This window comes from Chiloscyllium plagiosum, unplaced genomic scaffold, assembly GCF_037043375.1.
Source record: "Chiloscyllium plagiosum isolate Xiang-an unplaced genomic scaffold, Cpla_swu_hap1 HiC_scaffold_16, whole genome shotgun sequence".
Classification (NCBI taxonomy): domain Eukaryota; kingdom Metazoa; phylum Chordata; class Chondrichthyes; order Orectolobiformes; family Hemiscylliidae; genus Chiloscyllium; species Chiloscyllium plagiosum.
In genome coordinates this window covers 77,015,070-77,029,286 of record NW_028270154.1, presented here as the reverse complement: position 1 = coordinate 77,029,286, position 14,217 = coordinate 77,015,070, and the positions used below count along the sequence as shown (strand labels likewise).

The following is a 14,217-nucleotide window of genomic DNA, read 5'->3' as shown; positions in this document are numbered from 1 at the left end:
TGGTATTCTCATTCTTGTCCCCAAATTCTTCCAACACTCCCTTGCTATCTCTGTAATTTTTTCAAGGCTCAACTTCCTACTAGATCTTTTAACTTTGGTCTCTTGTGCATTTTGCTTATTTTAGCACTGGTTACTCTGCCTTGAGTTGTCAAGGCCCTCATCCCTGCCTTTCTTCCTGTCTTTAGCCCTGTTATTGTCTTACATGACTCGGTGTCAAATTTTGTTTGATTAAATTGCTGTAAGCACCTTGGAACATTTGACGTTAAGGGTTGAATATAAAATGTTGACTGCTGCTCACCACTTTATTTAGAACCCTTATTTGATGGAAACATACTGCACTTCTGATGAGTGTAATGAATACTTTGGTACTCTTTCAGAAGAGTAGGTGCCAGTATCTTAATTGACATCAATCATTTGGTCGACATCACAAAATCCTATCACCTGGTCATCGTTATGTTACAACTTTCACAATTTGCCTGCTGCGTTTTACTATATTTGAACAATTTCACTTTGGCATGTTCTGGAGTCATGAAAAGTGCTGTACAAGTATTCCTTTACTAATCCACAATGCTTTAGGGAGGGAATTTCAGGATTTTGATTCACGAATATGATATTGCTGCTAGTCAGAAGGGCTTGACAGGTCATTGCCTTGGTGATGTTTCTACGCTTCTGACCCTCCGAATTGATAGATGGCTTGCGTTTGGAAGGTGCTGTTGAAGTAACCTACGTGAGTTGCTGCATTGCATCTTGTCAGGGATGTACACTGCTGTCTCTTTTTTTTGTTAGGTGAAGGAAGTATGTGTTGAAGTTGGTGGATGGGCTGTGTTCTCCTGGATGATGCATTGTTAAAGCTGCATTCATGTAGTCATTGCTGGTCCAGTTTTTTTCTGTTGAATTGTTATCCTTGGATGTGGATTTGCTGATGGCAATGGCATTAAATGTCAAGGTGATTGGATTCTGCCACTTGGAGACAATGATGAATGTTGTCTATTTGAACAGGCTGTTTATTATCTGAGAAATGGAAGACTCAATCAACAGCAGATGTCACCAGTTCTGATATTAGGATGAAGGTAAAATGTTTCCTCAATAAAAATGTCTGGACACAGGACATTAACCCCTGTGAAGCTGCAGGGAAGTCCCAGCTGAGATGATTAATTTTGAATGATCTTATTGTCTGACTTTTGTGTTAGGTATAACACCAAACATTGGAGAACTGTTGTCTTGATTCTCGACTCTTTGAAATTTATTAGGGTCATTTTTGGAATACTCTGGAATGCAGCTGTTTTGTGCTTGTTTTGTTCAATGTTAGAATGAAATTGGGAAATGAGTGATTTTAGAACCAAATTCAAGTCTTCAAGATACTAACAAGACAGGGGAGATGACAAAACAATTTCCACTAGTTGGAGAATGTAGGACTATGGGACATAGTCTAAAAAAATTAGAGCAGACCAGAGATGATAGGAAGTACTTCGACACACACAGATGGTAGAGGTTTGGAACTTCTACAAATGGTATTTGCTGCTAGATCAGTTATTCATTTTAAATCTGAGATTTGCTTGTATTAAACTAAAGGTATTGAGGAATATTGGCCAAAGGCAGGTTTGTGGAGTTAGTCCACAGATCAGCTGTAATCTCGTTGAATGGTGGAGCAGACTCTCGGGGCTGTATGGCCTGGTTCTGTTCCCATATTTCTAATTATTGCTGAGTTGTTAGTTCCTAAGCAAATGATACTTGTTAGCAGTAAGTGATACATTCTGACAGCTGATGATGATAGAGTAGACTTATAGGACTGTAATTGGCTGCATTAAATGTAACTTTTTTTTTGCAATAAACTTGAGTTTGCTGAATATGCATGATGCTGATTAAGTTTTAGTACCATGAACTGAGGCTGCTTGGTGAAATTCAGTGTTGAGAATGTTCTATTACCATAAGACTACTTAAAGTAGTAATTTATTGGAAACCATCTAAAATTAGCAGTGAACAGCACCATCATTGTCCTTGAAGAGGAGTGATGGGAGGGAAGGGAAATCAATGGAGTAAAGACACTCTCACATGTTACATAGTGATATACTAGATTTGACCTAGTAATGACGAGGTAATGTCAATTTATTTCCAAGGCAGGATGGCGAGATTTAGAGGGGAATTTTCAGGTGATGGATGTTTTCACTATACCTACTGTCCTTGTCCTTCAAGATGGTAAATGTATCCTGAGAGGTCAGTGGTCATTTCACTGCTGAACAAATCTGTGTAACATTTTGCTGATTTTGCACAGACCCAAAATATTAGTCAGGAGGTCCCTGCATGGTTGACTGGGCTGGGTGTGGCATTGTCATAGCTGATCCCTTGCTCAATACAAGATGATTAGTTGGCTTTATTATTTTTTTGAAGCAGTTGGGTACAAACAAACAGTCTGCTGTGCCATTTCACAACGCAGTTAATAGTCAATGACATAATTACTCCTCTACATCCTCATACACCAGACCAGGTAGGTCCTGCAGATTTCCACCTGTGAAGAACAGTAGTAAGCATTTACAACTAGCAGTCATTTCATGATTGCAAATGACAACGCCAGTTTTATTTTAATTCCAAAATTATTTATAAGCAGTTGAATTTAGGTTCTGTGGCTCCCCTGATGATTTTGAATTCCAGTCTCAAGATTATTTAGCCCCCTATGCTCCCAAACCCCCACTCTTGTTAAAGCTTGTGAAACACTGCTTGCACAGCGCCAAATGTACCCTGCTGGTGGCAGTTGTCAGTGTTTTGGGACGAGTTGCAAATGTCAAGAGTGTGGTGCTGGAAAAGCACCACAGGTCAGGCAGCATCCGAGGAGCAGGAGATTCAATGTTTCGGGCATAAGCCCTTCATAAGAGGGCTTATACCCAAAACGTCAATTCTCCTGCTCCATAGATGCTGCCTGACCTGCTGTGCTTTTCTGGCACCACACTCTTGACATCAGCAACTGGTCCCAAAACACTGACAATTGCCACCATCAGGGTACATTTAGCATTGTGCATGATGTGACCCTGTGATCTCCAACGTCTGCAGTTCTCACTTTCTCCCAGTTGCAAATGTGTAGGGCACCTGTGAATTCTTGCCATAGCTGACTAATATAGACCTTTCCTTGAGTGGCAGGATGTTTGACAAATGGCAATTGCAATTTATCAAAAGCTTGGGGTGCTGTCCAGCATGAGTAGGAGAAAAATCTGACGTTAATGGGAGCTCACCCAGTTATAGAATTGTTATAAAAGCAAAATACTGTGTAGGCTGGAAATCTGAAACAAACAATGCTGGAAAAACTCAGGCCTGGCTGTATCTGTGGAGAGTGAAAATAAGTTAACTTTTGAATGTGATATGACTGTCCTTTTCTGAAGAAGAATCCTACTGGATTCTAAATGTTAACTTTGTTTTTCTGTCCACAGATGCTGCTAGACCTGCTGAATTTCTCAAGTATTCACAGAATTGTTATGAATGGGCCTATATAACGGTGCTCTTGGGGACTTAACCACATCTGTTAAACTGTTTTCATATTGGAGTCCAGAAAATGTCTTGGCTATTTTATGGTGTTAGGGATGACCAATAAGTGCTGGTCTAGTGAATGGTACCCATATTTCGTGAAAGAATAAACAAATTTCAGCAGACATTATTGGTAATGTTGAAGAGAAACTGTTTATTTAACTTCACTCCCTTTGCTAACTCTACTAATTGCAGCCATCACATTTCTGCCCCCTTTTTTTGAAAACAGATATCAATATGTTCGAGAAGAATAAGTGAAATTCTGCTCTGTACTTTTTTTTTAAACCAGTAAAGCCATTGAGGAGATGTTGCCAAAGTCTGCTAACTTGCAGCTTTTGAATGTATGTCCTGTTCAGCCAATGACTCTTAAAAGTTTGAAATGAGAGATTCTCCGCTCTCTGGTTGTTTTTTGACCATGGTGTTGATTGAGATTTACTGGCAGGTGAAACTAGAACAAGATTAGGGGGAGCAGATTTAGGACTGAACTGAGAAAGAACTTCTTCACCTGGAGGGTTGTGAATCCATGGAATTCCCTGCCCAGTGAAGTAGTTGACGCTACTTCAGTAAATGTTTTTAAAACTAAGATTTTCTTTGAACAATGAAGGAATTAAGGATTATAGTGAGAGCGTGGGTGAGTGGACCTGTGGCCATGAAAAGATTAGCCATGATCTTATTGAATGGCGGAGCAGGCTTGAGGAGCCAGATGGCCTACTCCTGATCCTAGTTCTTATATTCAGGGTCATGGCATCCCCCTATATTTGAAAACTAGCTGATCACTAAAGTATTGTGATAGGACAATGTTAGAGCATGTGTGCTTTCTAGGGTTTAAAACAAGCAATTGTATGCTTTGTCTGCTGTATGTCTTGTGTGTCACGTTTGTACAATGCCATTCTGTGCAAAAAACATATACAGAACTGGAGTGGAACCCTGAATCTTCCTTGTGTGAAGAATTCAGTTGTTCAGATTTATTTACTTTTTGAACTGAGCTATTGTTGACAGACAGAAACTTTTCATAGTTTTTAAATTTTCCCGCCAGCACTTTCAGCCTTGGTTAAACAGTAGGCACCTCTTTAATGAAAATAACTTATTTGCTAAAATCCAGCATCAATAGGAATGGTTTACCTTTGCCTGTTGACTTAGTCGTTGTTTTCTAATAACTTGTCCTCGGAGGCTGTTCTTCATATCAGTCTGAACAGTAAGTGGTGATAGGTTATAAAAGTTAGGGTGAGCATCACAAAAAGGTTTGGTCACTAAATTTCTGAATGTCAATCTGTATCATAACAAGATGACAGTTTGGATGCTGTCTATAATATGTAATGGATATTGACTTGGTGGATTCAGTGCAGATTCATGAGTAAATAAAAGTTTTTTTTTTAATTTTGTGGTTGCTTTGGTTAGAGCAATGAAGGTTAGTATCGGCTAATGGAGATATTAACTGAACGGGCAGGAGAGAATAGTGGCTGAAAACCTGATGTGGGAGAATAAAATGACTTATAGCTCATTTAGAATTGGCACCAACACTGGAGTAAGTTGGATTTGTACCATTAGGTTGGTCTGTGCCTGAATTATGCTGGGTGCTGGGTGCTTATTCTCGTAAGCTATGTAATTGGGGAGTAGCGAAAGCTTTGAATTAAATCCTGTAGGCAAGGGATCAAATTTGGTAAGATTTCATAAACTGAAGAGTAGAGATTAGGTAAGAGAGGTATTAATATCTGAAATGGCAATATGTCCTGACAAAAAGACAGTATATATCTGAGTAAATTGGATAAAACTAGGTAGTACAATGATAATGAAAGTACAAAATTAAGGCTCTGTATCTGAATGTACGATGATGATGAACTGATATTATCAATATAAGTAAGTACTATCTGATAGGCATATCTGTAGGACATAGATTGTTTATCACTGCACAAAATTGAAAAATGGTGTTGGATTAACGTTTTGCAGTTATCATGTGTTCAGTCTGTTTGGTAGTTAAGGTTGACATTTGAGGGTCATTTGGAAAGTAGCCTATAATGTTCTTTAGAAAGTGTTTCACTATCTCATTTCTGTATGAGTTGCAATGCTCCGTTGTAACATAAAACACAGAATGTAAAGTGGAAGAGCCTGCAGAACTATAGTAGCAAAAGCACCTATTTTGAAAGTCTTTAGTTTTTGATTGAGCAATCATTTCTAATTTTACTGTGTTTAGGTGTCAATTTATGAGCTGCATATACTGAAAATTTGCTTAATCATTATAAATGCTAAGATGTATGCACATAAAAGGTCTTAAATTCATATAACACCTTTTACAACCTCAGGCCATCTTTAAAATACTTTGCAATCAGTTAAATACTTCAGAAATGAATGAAATGAAACGTGCCAGCCAATTTATAACAGTGAGATCCCACAATGCAACCACATTAAGAAGAAGAAATGAAACCCATCCACCACTTTAAACATTAAATCCCAGTGCAGTTGGTGTACAGTGATGGCACCATGCAATATATTTGAGATGCAATGCAGTAACTTGGCAAGGCTCCTTTTGATAGCATCTTCTAAACCCTAAGAGGGCAAGGGCATAGGCATGCTATCATGTGCAAGTTCCCCTCTTGAGCCAAATATAATCCTGACTTGGAACTATGCCACTGGGAGAAAATCCTGGAATTGTCTTCCCAACTGAGCCTGTGGTTTACATACACGTGGGCTGTACTGGTTCAGTGTAGTGGCTCACCATCACCACCACCTTAAGGACAATTGGGGATAGTTGGTAAATACAAGCTGAGCTAGCAATGCTCAAACCCTGCGGATGAATTTTTAAAAATGTGTTTATGATGTTGGTTGAGGAAGACCAGGGACAACTACCACGGACCATTTGGGTCCATTATGCGGTTCCAATTAGTGATGCTAGCAGACAGCTGGAGGTGTGTTATGTGTTCCAGTAGGGACTATGGGATTTCAGGTATGTGTGTGGGTTTTCTTGTGTTGAGATGTTTTATGAATTTGTAAGTGCTTTGTTAGCTGTCATCTGGTGGTGGTCTTTGAGGAGGATGTTTTTTTCCCCTCAGAAGCTTCAATTTTTGCTGACATAGGAAGCTACTTGAGTGAAGCCTTAGATAGAGCATCTGAGCTCCTTTGTTGGGTAGATCAGGGTGTGAGTTGTGTAGTGTGAGATGATATCATAGCCTACTTGTCAGACACTTGATTCTATTTCGCCCACTTGGCTTTGCCAATGGCTGTTTTACATAATAAACCTCTGCAGCAGTTGTAGATCTTTTGTAGCAGATAAATGAGTCTTCAGTTTCTCTTCTTTTTCGACTGTTTCATGATGTCATCATTGATGAAAAATAATTGGCTGTCTCATGGAAAGAGTTGGGCCCCAGATTTAAGCCAGCTTGAAACCTGGTGCTGAAGGCCAGGGTATTTCCAGCTGTGAACCTTAGAACTCAGGTTGGGCACTTTGGATTTTTGTTAACTTGACAGGGGACTACAATGAACATGAATTTCCAGCTCCATACTTGCACCTCAGGTCCCTTTCACCATAGCTGCCACTTCACCAAATGCTTTGTAGTTTTCTTTTTGCTGTGAATGCCATCTTTCTGTATGTTAAAGTCTGAGCTAGGGTGTATTTTGTGGAACCTTGAGGCCTGGAGGCAAACCTGATGTTAAGATCAGTAACTGTGAATGAAAGCATATAGTCATAGTCACATAGCGCAGAAATAGATCATTCAGTCCAACCAGTCCATGCCGAACATAATCCCAAACCAAACTAGTCTCACCTGTCTGCTCATGGCCCATATCCCTGCAAACCTTAGCTATTCAAGATTTGGAGGTGCTGGTGTTGGACTGGGGTGGACAAAGTTTAAAAATCACACATCACCAGGTTATAGTCCAATAGCTTTATTTGGCAGCACTAACTTTTGGAGCACTGCTTCTTCAGGTAGTTGTGGAGTATAAGATCGTAAGACACAGAATTTATAGTAAAAGTTTACAGTGTGATGTAACTGAGATGAAATATTGAAAAAGACCTGGATTGTTTAAGTCTCCCATCTTTTAGAATGACATTCTAAACCTGGCCCATATAATTCAAGCATTTACAGAACTACTTAAGCGCTCTTGCCAGGGCCAAAGAATCCCACTATATTAAAGAAAGTTTCTGACATTTTGGTATTGGTGACTGCTTGTCTTTTATCATTAGGAATGGCACCAGTATGATTTCGCTCATCATTCCTCCTAAAGACCAGATCTCACGAGTCGCAAAAATGTTGGCGGATGAGTTCGGCACTGCTTCGAACATTAAGTCTCGAGTAAACCGTCTGTCTGTGCTGGGGGCCATTACATCTGTGCAGCAGCGTCTTAAACTATACAATAAAGGTCAGTCTGCTTGATATCTGCAGTTTCTCTTAAAATTTGGTGAGTGTTTTGTGATGGGTTGACTGTTACATGTTCACATTTATATCTGGTGCTAGAGGTTATTTAAACATTCTGATGCTTGACCCAGTGGGCAAAGTGTACCAGGGCTGATACATTGATCATGTACTGAGTTTCATTTAATTGGCAAGAATAAAGACATTGAAATCAGTGTTCCTAACCTAATAGTTGTTCAATGAAAGGTCCAAGCTAAGACCATGATTTGATAAAGGTTAAGTTTAGAATTAAGAGGGAATGAAGTCAAGATGATTAAAATGAGCAAGGAAGCCGTGTATGATGGAGAATGGTGAAAAGCAAATAAGCCATTGTTGAGTGGAGAAACCAAAGTGCGAGAAAGAAAATAACTGTGGAGCCCATGAAAACACAAGGCTGTAAGAGGCAAGTTGAATCATGTGAATAATAAGTTGATAGAGTTAGGCAAAATAAATTGACCTATTTTTGTAACACACCCACTGATAATACTTAATTGATAATACTTAAGGGAAAGAAGCTAGCTTGAGAAAATATTTACTCTTCTCTTAAACCTTTAATGTGGTTGTATCTCTCATGAGTACATTGCAAGTTGAGTTCTAAAAAGCATGACGCAACATTGTGGTACCACTAAGATCTGTGAAAATTTGATGCTTACACATCAAGCCTGTTTTTAAATGTGATTAAGTGACCATAATGAATGCTTGAAGTTTTTGTCAATTTGGATGTAGATAAATATCCAAAGATACAGCTATGAGATTTGGTCCTGCAGTTTCATAATCAAGAAACCAGCTCTTAAATCAAAAGATTTGGCAGAAAATCAGTTGATATTTCTTTCCCCCCATAAAATCTAAACCACAGCAGAGCTGATTTAATCTTAAATCTATCGTGGCCCCACAATTTAATTGTGCTTTTAGACCATGGTCTAAAAACACAATCACAAAGATTCTTGAAATCTAGTCACCTCTCTTTGAAAGCAGGAACAGAATTAAATACAATCAAATGAAGGCTAATTAACATTCCCAAAGCACAAGAAATAGTTATGTGTCATTGGAAGGTAAACAAAAAGTTTTGACTTTCAAATGAAGACTTAATGACTGGTGTGGGTGGAGGGAGCGTGAGGGTGAGTGTGTGTGTGTGTGTGTGATCTGCCTTCCCCTTCCTCCTCCTCCTCATTTTCAAAAAAGAGTCCAGGCTGGGAGAGGAAATCCAAGGCTCTCAACTTCAACTTTCATGCTGCACTAAGAGCCTGCACAACGACAGTATTATTCAAACCGACTGATTAACTCTGTTCTAATTCCCAGTACCTTTCCTTGTAACTAGGACTTGGAGGTGCTGTTTTGCTTGCTTTTTTTTTTGCTCTCACTTGCTGCCTTTCTTGCTCTCCCTTGCCTTTGCTCGCTCAGTGTGTAATCTCTCAATCCTAACTGAGATGGTTAAAGGCAAAAACAGCAATGGTCAGTTTTATTGATTATTTATTGCTTTTGAATTTTAAAAAAGTTTGCTGATGTGTATTACTACTTTTTTAAAAAGTTTGTTCATCAGCAACCCTCCAAATGTTGGAAAAATAGAAACTGTATTCTCCCCATGTGAAAATGTTGACAGAAAGCTATAAAGCAGAAAGAAATAACTTGCTGCTGAAATGCAGATGATAAAATCGTATTACCGTTGCATTAAAATCCTCAAACACATTGTTTTCTGAAACTTATTTAAACAATTACTAACTTTTCTTCAGGTAACACTGCCCTGAGCCCTTTGTTTTATGTTCCCACAGCAGACCAGACCTGCTCATTTGTTATGAGTACACATAAATATAAGTAACTCCTGCTGACTAACTTGGAACAGAGCACCTGCAAGTAGTCAATTCTCTTCTGGCAGGTCTATTTGTACTGGGATCCAGACACTGTCCTCTTCTGGTAACTGGTAATTTAATGTGAATGTAGTTTAGGCATTAAAAAGACTCGGTGAACTTAATAAATGATTGGCATTTCACTTTGTGCCCACTTGAATAGGGGTACATGTCCAAAAGTACAACTCAAGGCTCCATTCTGTGGTAATGCAGAATCCACTGTCATAAATCAAAAGACAAACAGTAGTAATTCGACAAGAAACAGTATCCAGATACAGAACGCCGTTGCCATGATCTCTGAACAACTATTGGGTGCGGAAAGATTTCTAACGACTTGTAATGGTCGTGCTGCACTTGCTCATACAAATTGTTATTGTACTGTTTGCCATTAAAAATTATAAATGGTGTTTACAGGGAAGCCTAGATTATCTGAACGAGCTGGACGGGCACTATTTTGTTCGGATAATCGATTATTCGATTAATCGATTAAAGGCCTTTCCTCTGGGGTTCGGAGTTTTCAAAGTCTGCTCCTCGTTCAGGAGACTGCAGCAGCATACAGCACATGAGACCCCACACCCGATGCCATCCAATACTGCCCCCAACCCAGTGCAACGCATACCACCGCCACCCCCACCCCCACCCCAACCCTGTCTAACACCTCCCCTGCCCCCAAAACTGTCCCCATCCCCAATCCCGTGCAACACGATGCCCCCACCCCCAACGCCACACCCCCCTCTCCAGGGCAGCTGGGCTGGACACTAACAGAAAGACTGCTGCAGTTGCCTTTGTGGGGGAAGTCTCCAAATAGAGCGTGCAGGCGCACACATACATAACTTTTTGGCAGGTTCCGCCTTTGCCCTGTACAGGACAACATTGGAGAGATTATCTGGAGAAGGGGGTTTAGGGTACACCCCTGTGTAGAACTTCAGGGAGAGAGAGAGCGGGCGGGCAGTCAGTGGCCTGTGGAGATGGTGGCCTTTTAATTCACTGTAAACAAAAGACGCAATCACTGTTGGATGCGCGCCTTTGAAATAATGTTTCCATCGGGACCTTGAGATCTCCTTTGGATCATCCGATTTTTGGATAATTGGCATTCAGATAATCAAGGTTCCTCTGCAGTAAAAAACATGTAAGCAGTATTTGGGGGGAAAGAAATGCCAGCTGCAGCTTTCAGATCTTTCACAGCAATTCTGTTAACCAGAGATTGGGTTTCTATTAAGACAGACAGTTACAAACTGATTTGACCTAGCCAACAATTAAAAGGAAAATGCAGTGCAGTGTGCATTCGTGACAGGGTTAGCTACTGACTTGTTTTCATTTCTACTTCTAACTTGGTGTAAAGATGGGGAGCTTGTACTTGAGTTAACCATACTAACCAAGGAATTAACAGTTGGTAATTTAATGTGTTGTCTGAAAATGAAGCAACTTCTGAGAAATACTCAGACTTCAGAGCAATGTTAGAAGATTATGCAAGAGAGGCTTATTCTTATTGAGAAATCCATGGCACTTAAAGTCACAACTTGGCTCCATGTTTGGTTAAGTTTAGATTTTTGGTGGGGAATCCTTTTGCTGTTCTGTAAATACTTGATTTTACTTGTGATAGGATGGGTCGCAGGGTGACTTGAGTTGTGAATTCAAATCACAAAGATGTTATATTAGTACTAACATTAAAACTCTGTTAGCTGCACCAGATTGTCGTCGTATTGCCATCCCATTTCAGTACCAGTTGAAGCAAACGTTCAGAGACGCAATATGGCTCTACCTTCTTCATCTTTATTCTGAGCCCTGAAGAGAGAGAGAGATTGCTCATGCACACAAAGACAGCAAATTCTTAAGCAATTATATAGTTACTTATAGGGAGCAGCATCCAAATAAGGCAATATCTATATTGATTGGGTGACCATTACAATCAGCAAGCATCAACAGTAAAGATTAAGCCATCTGGCATTACACAATAGATGTTCTTCACCCCGTGAAACCACCACCTTTGCCTCCAGAACCTTATTGGTCATTGCAAGTTCATGCTTGTTGAGCCTTTGTCAAGCAACCCTAAACTCAACTCTTTCCCTGCCTTATACACTTTCTCAATAGTTCTGCTGTTCGAGAATTGGGCAGTTTAGATAGAGGCTGGAGTCCAATTCCATTCTTGATGCATACCTTTTAAGTATTGTTTTGCCAGTATTATTGACAGTGGTAGTTGCAGAAGGGACGGAATCATTTTGTCAGTATTAGTATTCGAGTATAGACTACAGAACTCGTTTTGGATTTCTTTTATTTGAACAATTAAAGATATGACTTGGGTTGGTCTGTTTACTTTAAGAATTAATATTCAATCTTACTCTCCTCTTGTAGTACCACCTAATGGTTTGGTTGTCTACTGTGGAACTATTGTAACAGAAGAAGGCAAAGAAAAGAAAGTTAACATTGATTTTGAGCCCTTCAAACCAATTAACACATCCCTATATCTCTGTGACAATAAATTTCATACAGAGGTAAGTAACCTTTTGGTAGGTTTACCTTGTGGTGCGAGTTCTGATGGTATATTTGTTACATACTGCTTATTTTTTTTTAGCTATTCCCCAGTAGCCTCATGCAAAAGGCAATACGTAGCTAAGCTGTCCAGACCAGAAGATCCATGGTCTCATTCCTAGTTTCTCCACGAATTATATATGCTCTGGCAAGTGGGATGCTCCGAGTAGGCTTGATTCAGAGCTAAAAAGAACCATTTAGCCCAAGTACTTAGTCTCCCATTTCCTCATTTCATTTGGTTGATTTTTACCTCGTTTACCTGATTTGTTCAATTGCTTCGTCTCCCCTCCCCCCCCCAGCAACTTGTGGAGTTCCTCTTGCCAGGGAATTCCTAGATTTTCAGCCCTTCCTTTGGTAGAAAGAAATAATTGCATTTACATCACAACTTAGACTCCCTGAAATAATTTGCAGCCAGTGAAACAACTTTGAAATGTCTTAGCTATTGTATTTTAATAAATGTAGCAGCCCATTTGCGCACAGGATCTAACAAACAGCCGTGTGCTAATGACACTTTTCGCTGTGAATGAAATGCTAGCTGTGGGGGTTTAGGTGCATAGATCTTCAAAATACCACGAGCAGGTGCAGAAAATAATCAAGAAAATCAATGGGATGCTGACCTGTAAATCTGGAGGACTGGAGTGCGAGTATGCTGCAGTTACACGATACCCTGGTTAGACCGCACTTGGAGTACTGTGATCAGATCTGGGTACTGCATCTTAGGCAGGATAGATTGGCCTTGGAGAGAATACAATGTAGGTGTACAAGAATGATAACCGGGCTTCAGGGGTAAGTTAAAAGCAGTGGTTAAACAAATTCGACCTGTTATCTCTAGAATTTTGACAGTTAAAGGATAATCTGATTGAAATCTTCACGATATTAGCAGAAAAAGACAGATAACAATAAACCATTTTCATTGGTTGTGGCTTCTAGAACAAGGGGACATAGTCTGAGAATTCCGACCAGACTGTTCAGGAAAGATGTTAGGAAGCACGTCTATGCACAGTGGTAGATGTTTAGAATTCTCTTCCATAAATGGCAATCGATACATGATCAGTTAATTTTATAAAGGAGAGCGATATGTTATTGCTAAGCAAAGGTGTATCGGGATGTGGGCCAAAGGCAGGTATGTGGAGGTATATGTCAGCCATGATCTTATTGAATGGTGGAATAGGCTTGAGGTACTGAATGGTCACCTCCCGTTACTATGTTCCTTAATATAATGTAGGACTCTAAAGGGAGTGCCCCAGAATTTTTGCAATACTGCCATAATTTTTTAACGTTCAGTTGAGAGGGCAGACAAGCTCTCTGCTTAATGTGTTTTCGGGAAAGAATGTACCTCTGATAGTGCAACATTCATTCAGTACTGTACCAGGAATGCAGACAGTTTTGTGCAAAGTTGCTAAATGGGATTTGAACATTTCTACCAGACTACTGAGTGTCCAGTGACACCATATGATAGTTGAGACCAGAGTACTCAGCACTGGTCAGCTTATCTTTTTCATTTCAGACTGTGTGTCCTGGATGAGTAAGTTTTTCATAATCAATTGGGCTTTGAGCTCTATCTTACAGCTTGTCCAGTGGATGTTATATCATGTAATTACTTTCATGGTCGTTTCTCTTGAAAGGCTCTCACTGCGCTACTGTCTGACGACAGCAAATTTGGGTTTATCGTAATTGATGGTACTGGAGCTTTGTTCGGTACACTCCAGGGAAACACACGGGAGGTACTACACAAGTTCACTGTGGATCTACCAAAGAAGCACGGTAAGAAGGCAGTAATGATACGTGAAGGACATAGCATCAGATAGAGAGCAGCTCATCAATCTTTGTGTGTTTGTGTCTCTGTGCCTTTCAAGTTAATTGAATTGTTTCCATTGCCACCCATTTCAGTACTGACTCGAGTGGCATTTGAATTTAACTGAGTACTGTAACCAGAAGTGTATTTT

General features: G+C 39.8%; 1 protein-coding gene across 1 annotated transcript in view; it reads left to right on the top strand.

Moving 5' to 3' along the window:
- Positions 1-14,217, top strand: part of LOC122556782 (eukaryotic peptide chain release factor subunit 1) — a 64,820-nt gene that overhangs the window by 23,430 nt on the left and 27,173 nt on the right. The window contains exons 2-4 of the mRNA XM_043703949.2: positions 7,691-7,866; positions 12,095-12,234; positions 13,897-14,035. Coding sequence (XP_043559884.1) covers positions 7,691-7,866; positions 12,095-12,234; positions 13,897-14,035 — 455 coding nt within the window. The remainder of the gene's footprint in view (positions 1-7,690; positions 7,867-12,094; positions 12,235-13,896; positions 14,036-14,217) is intronic.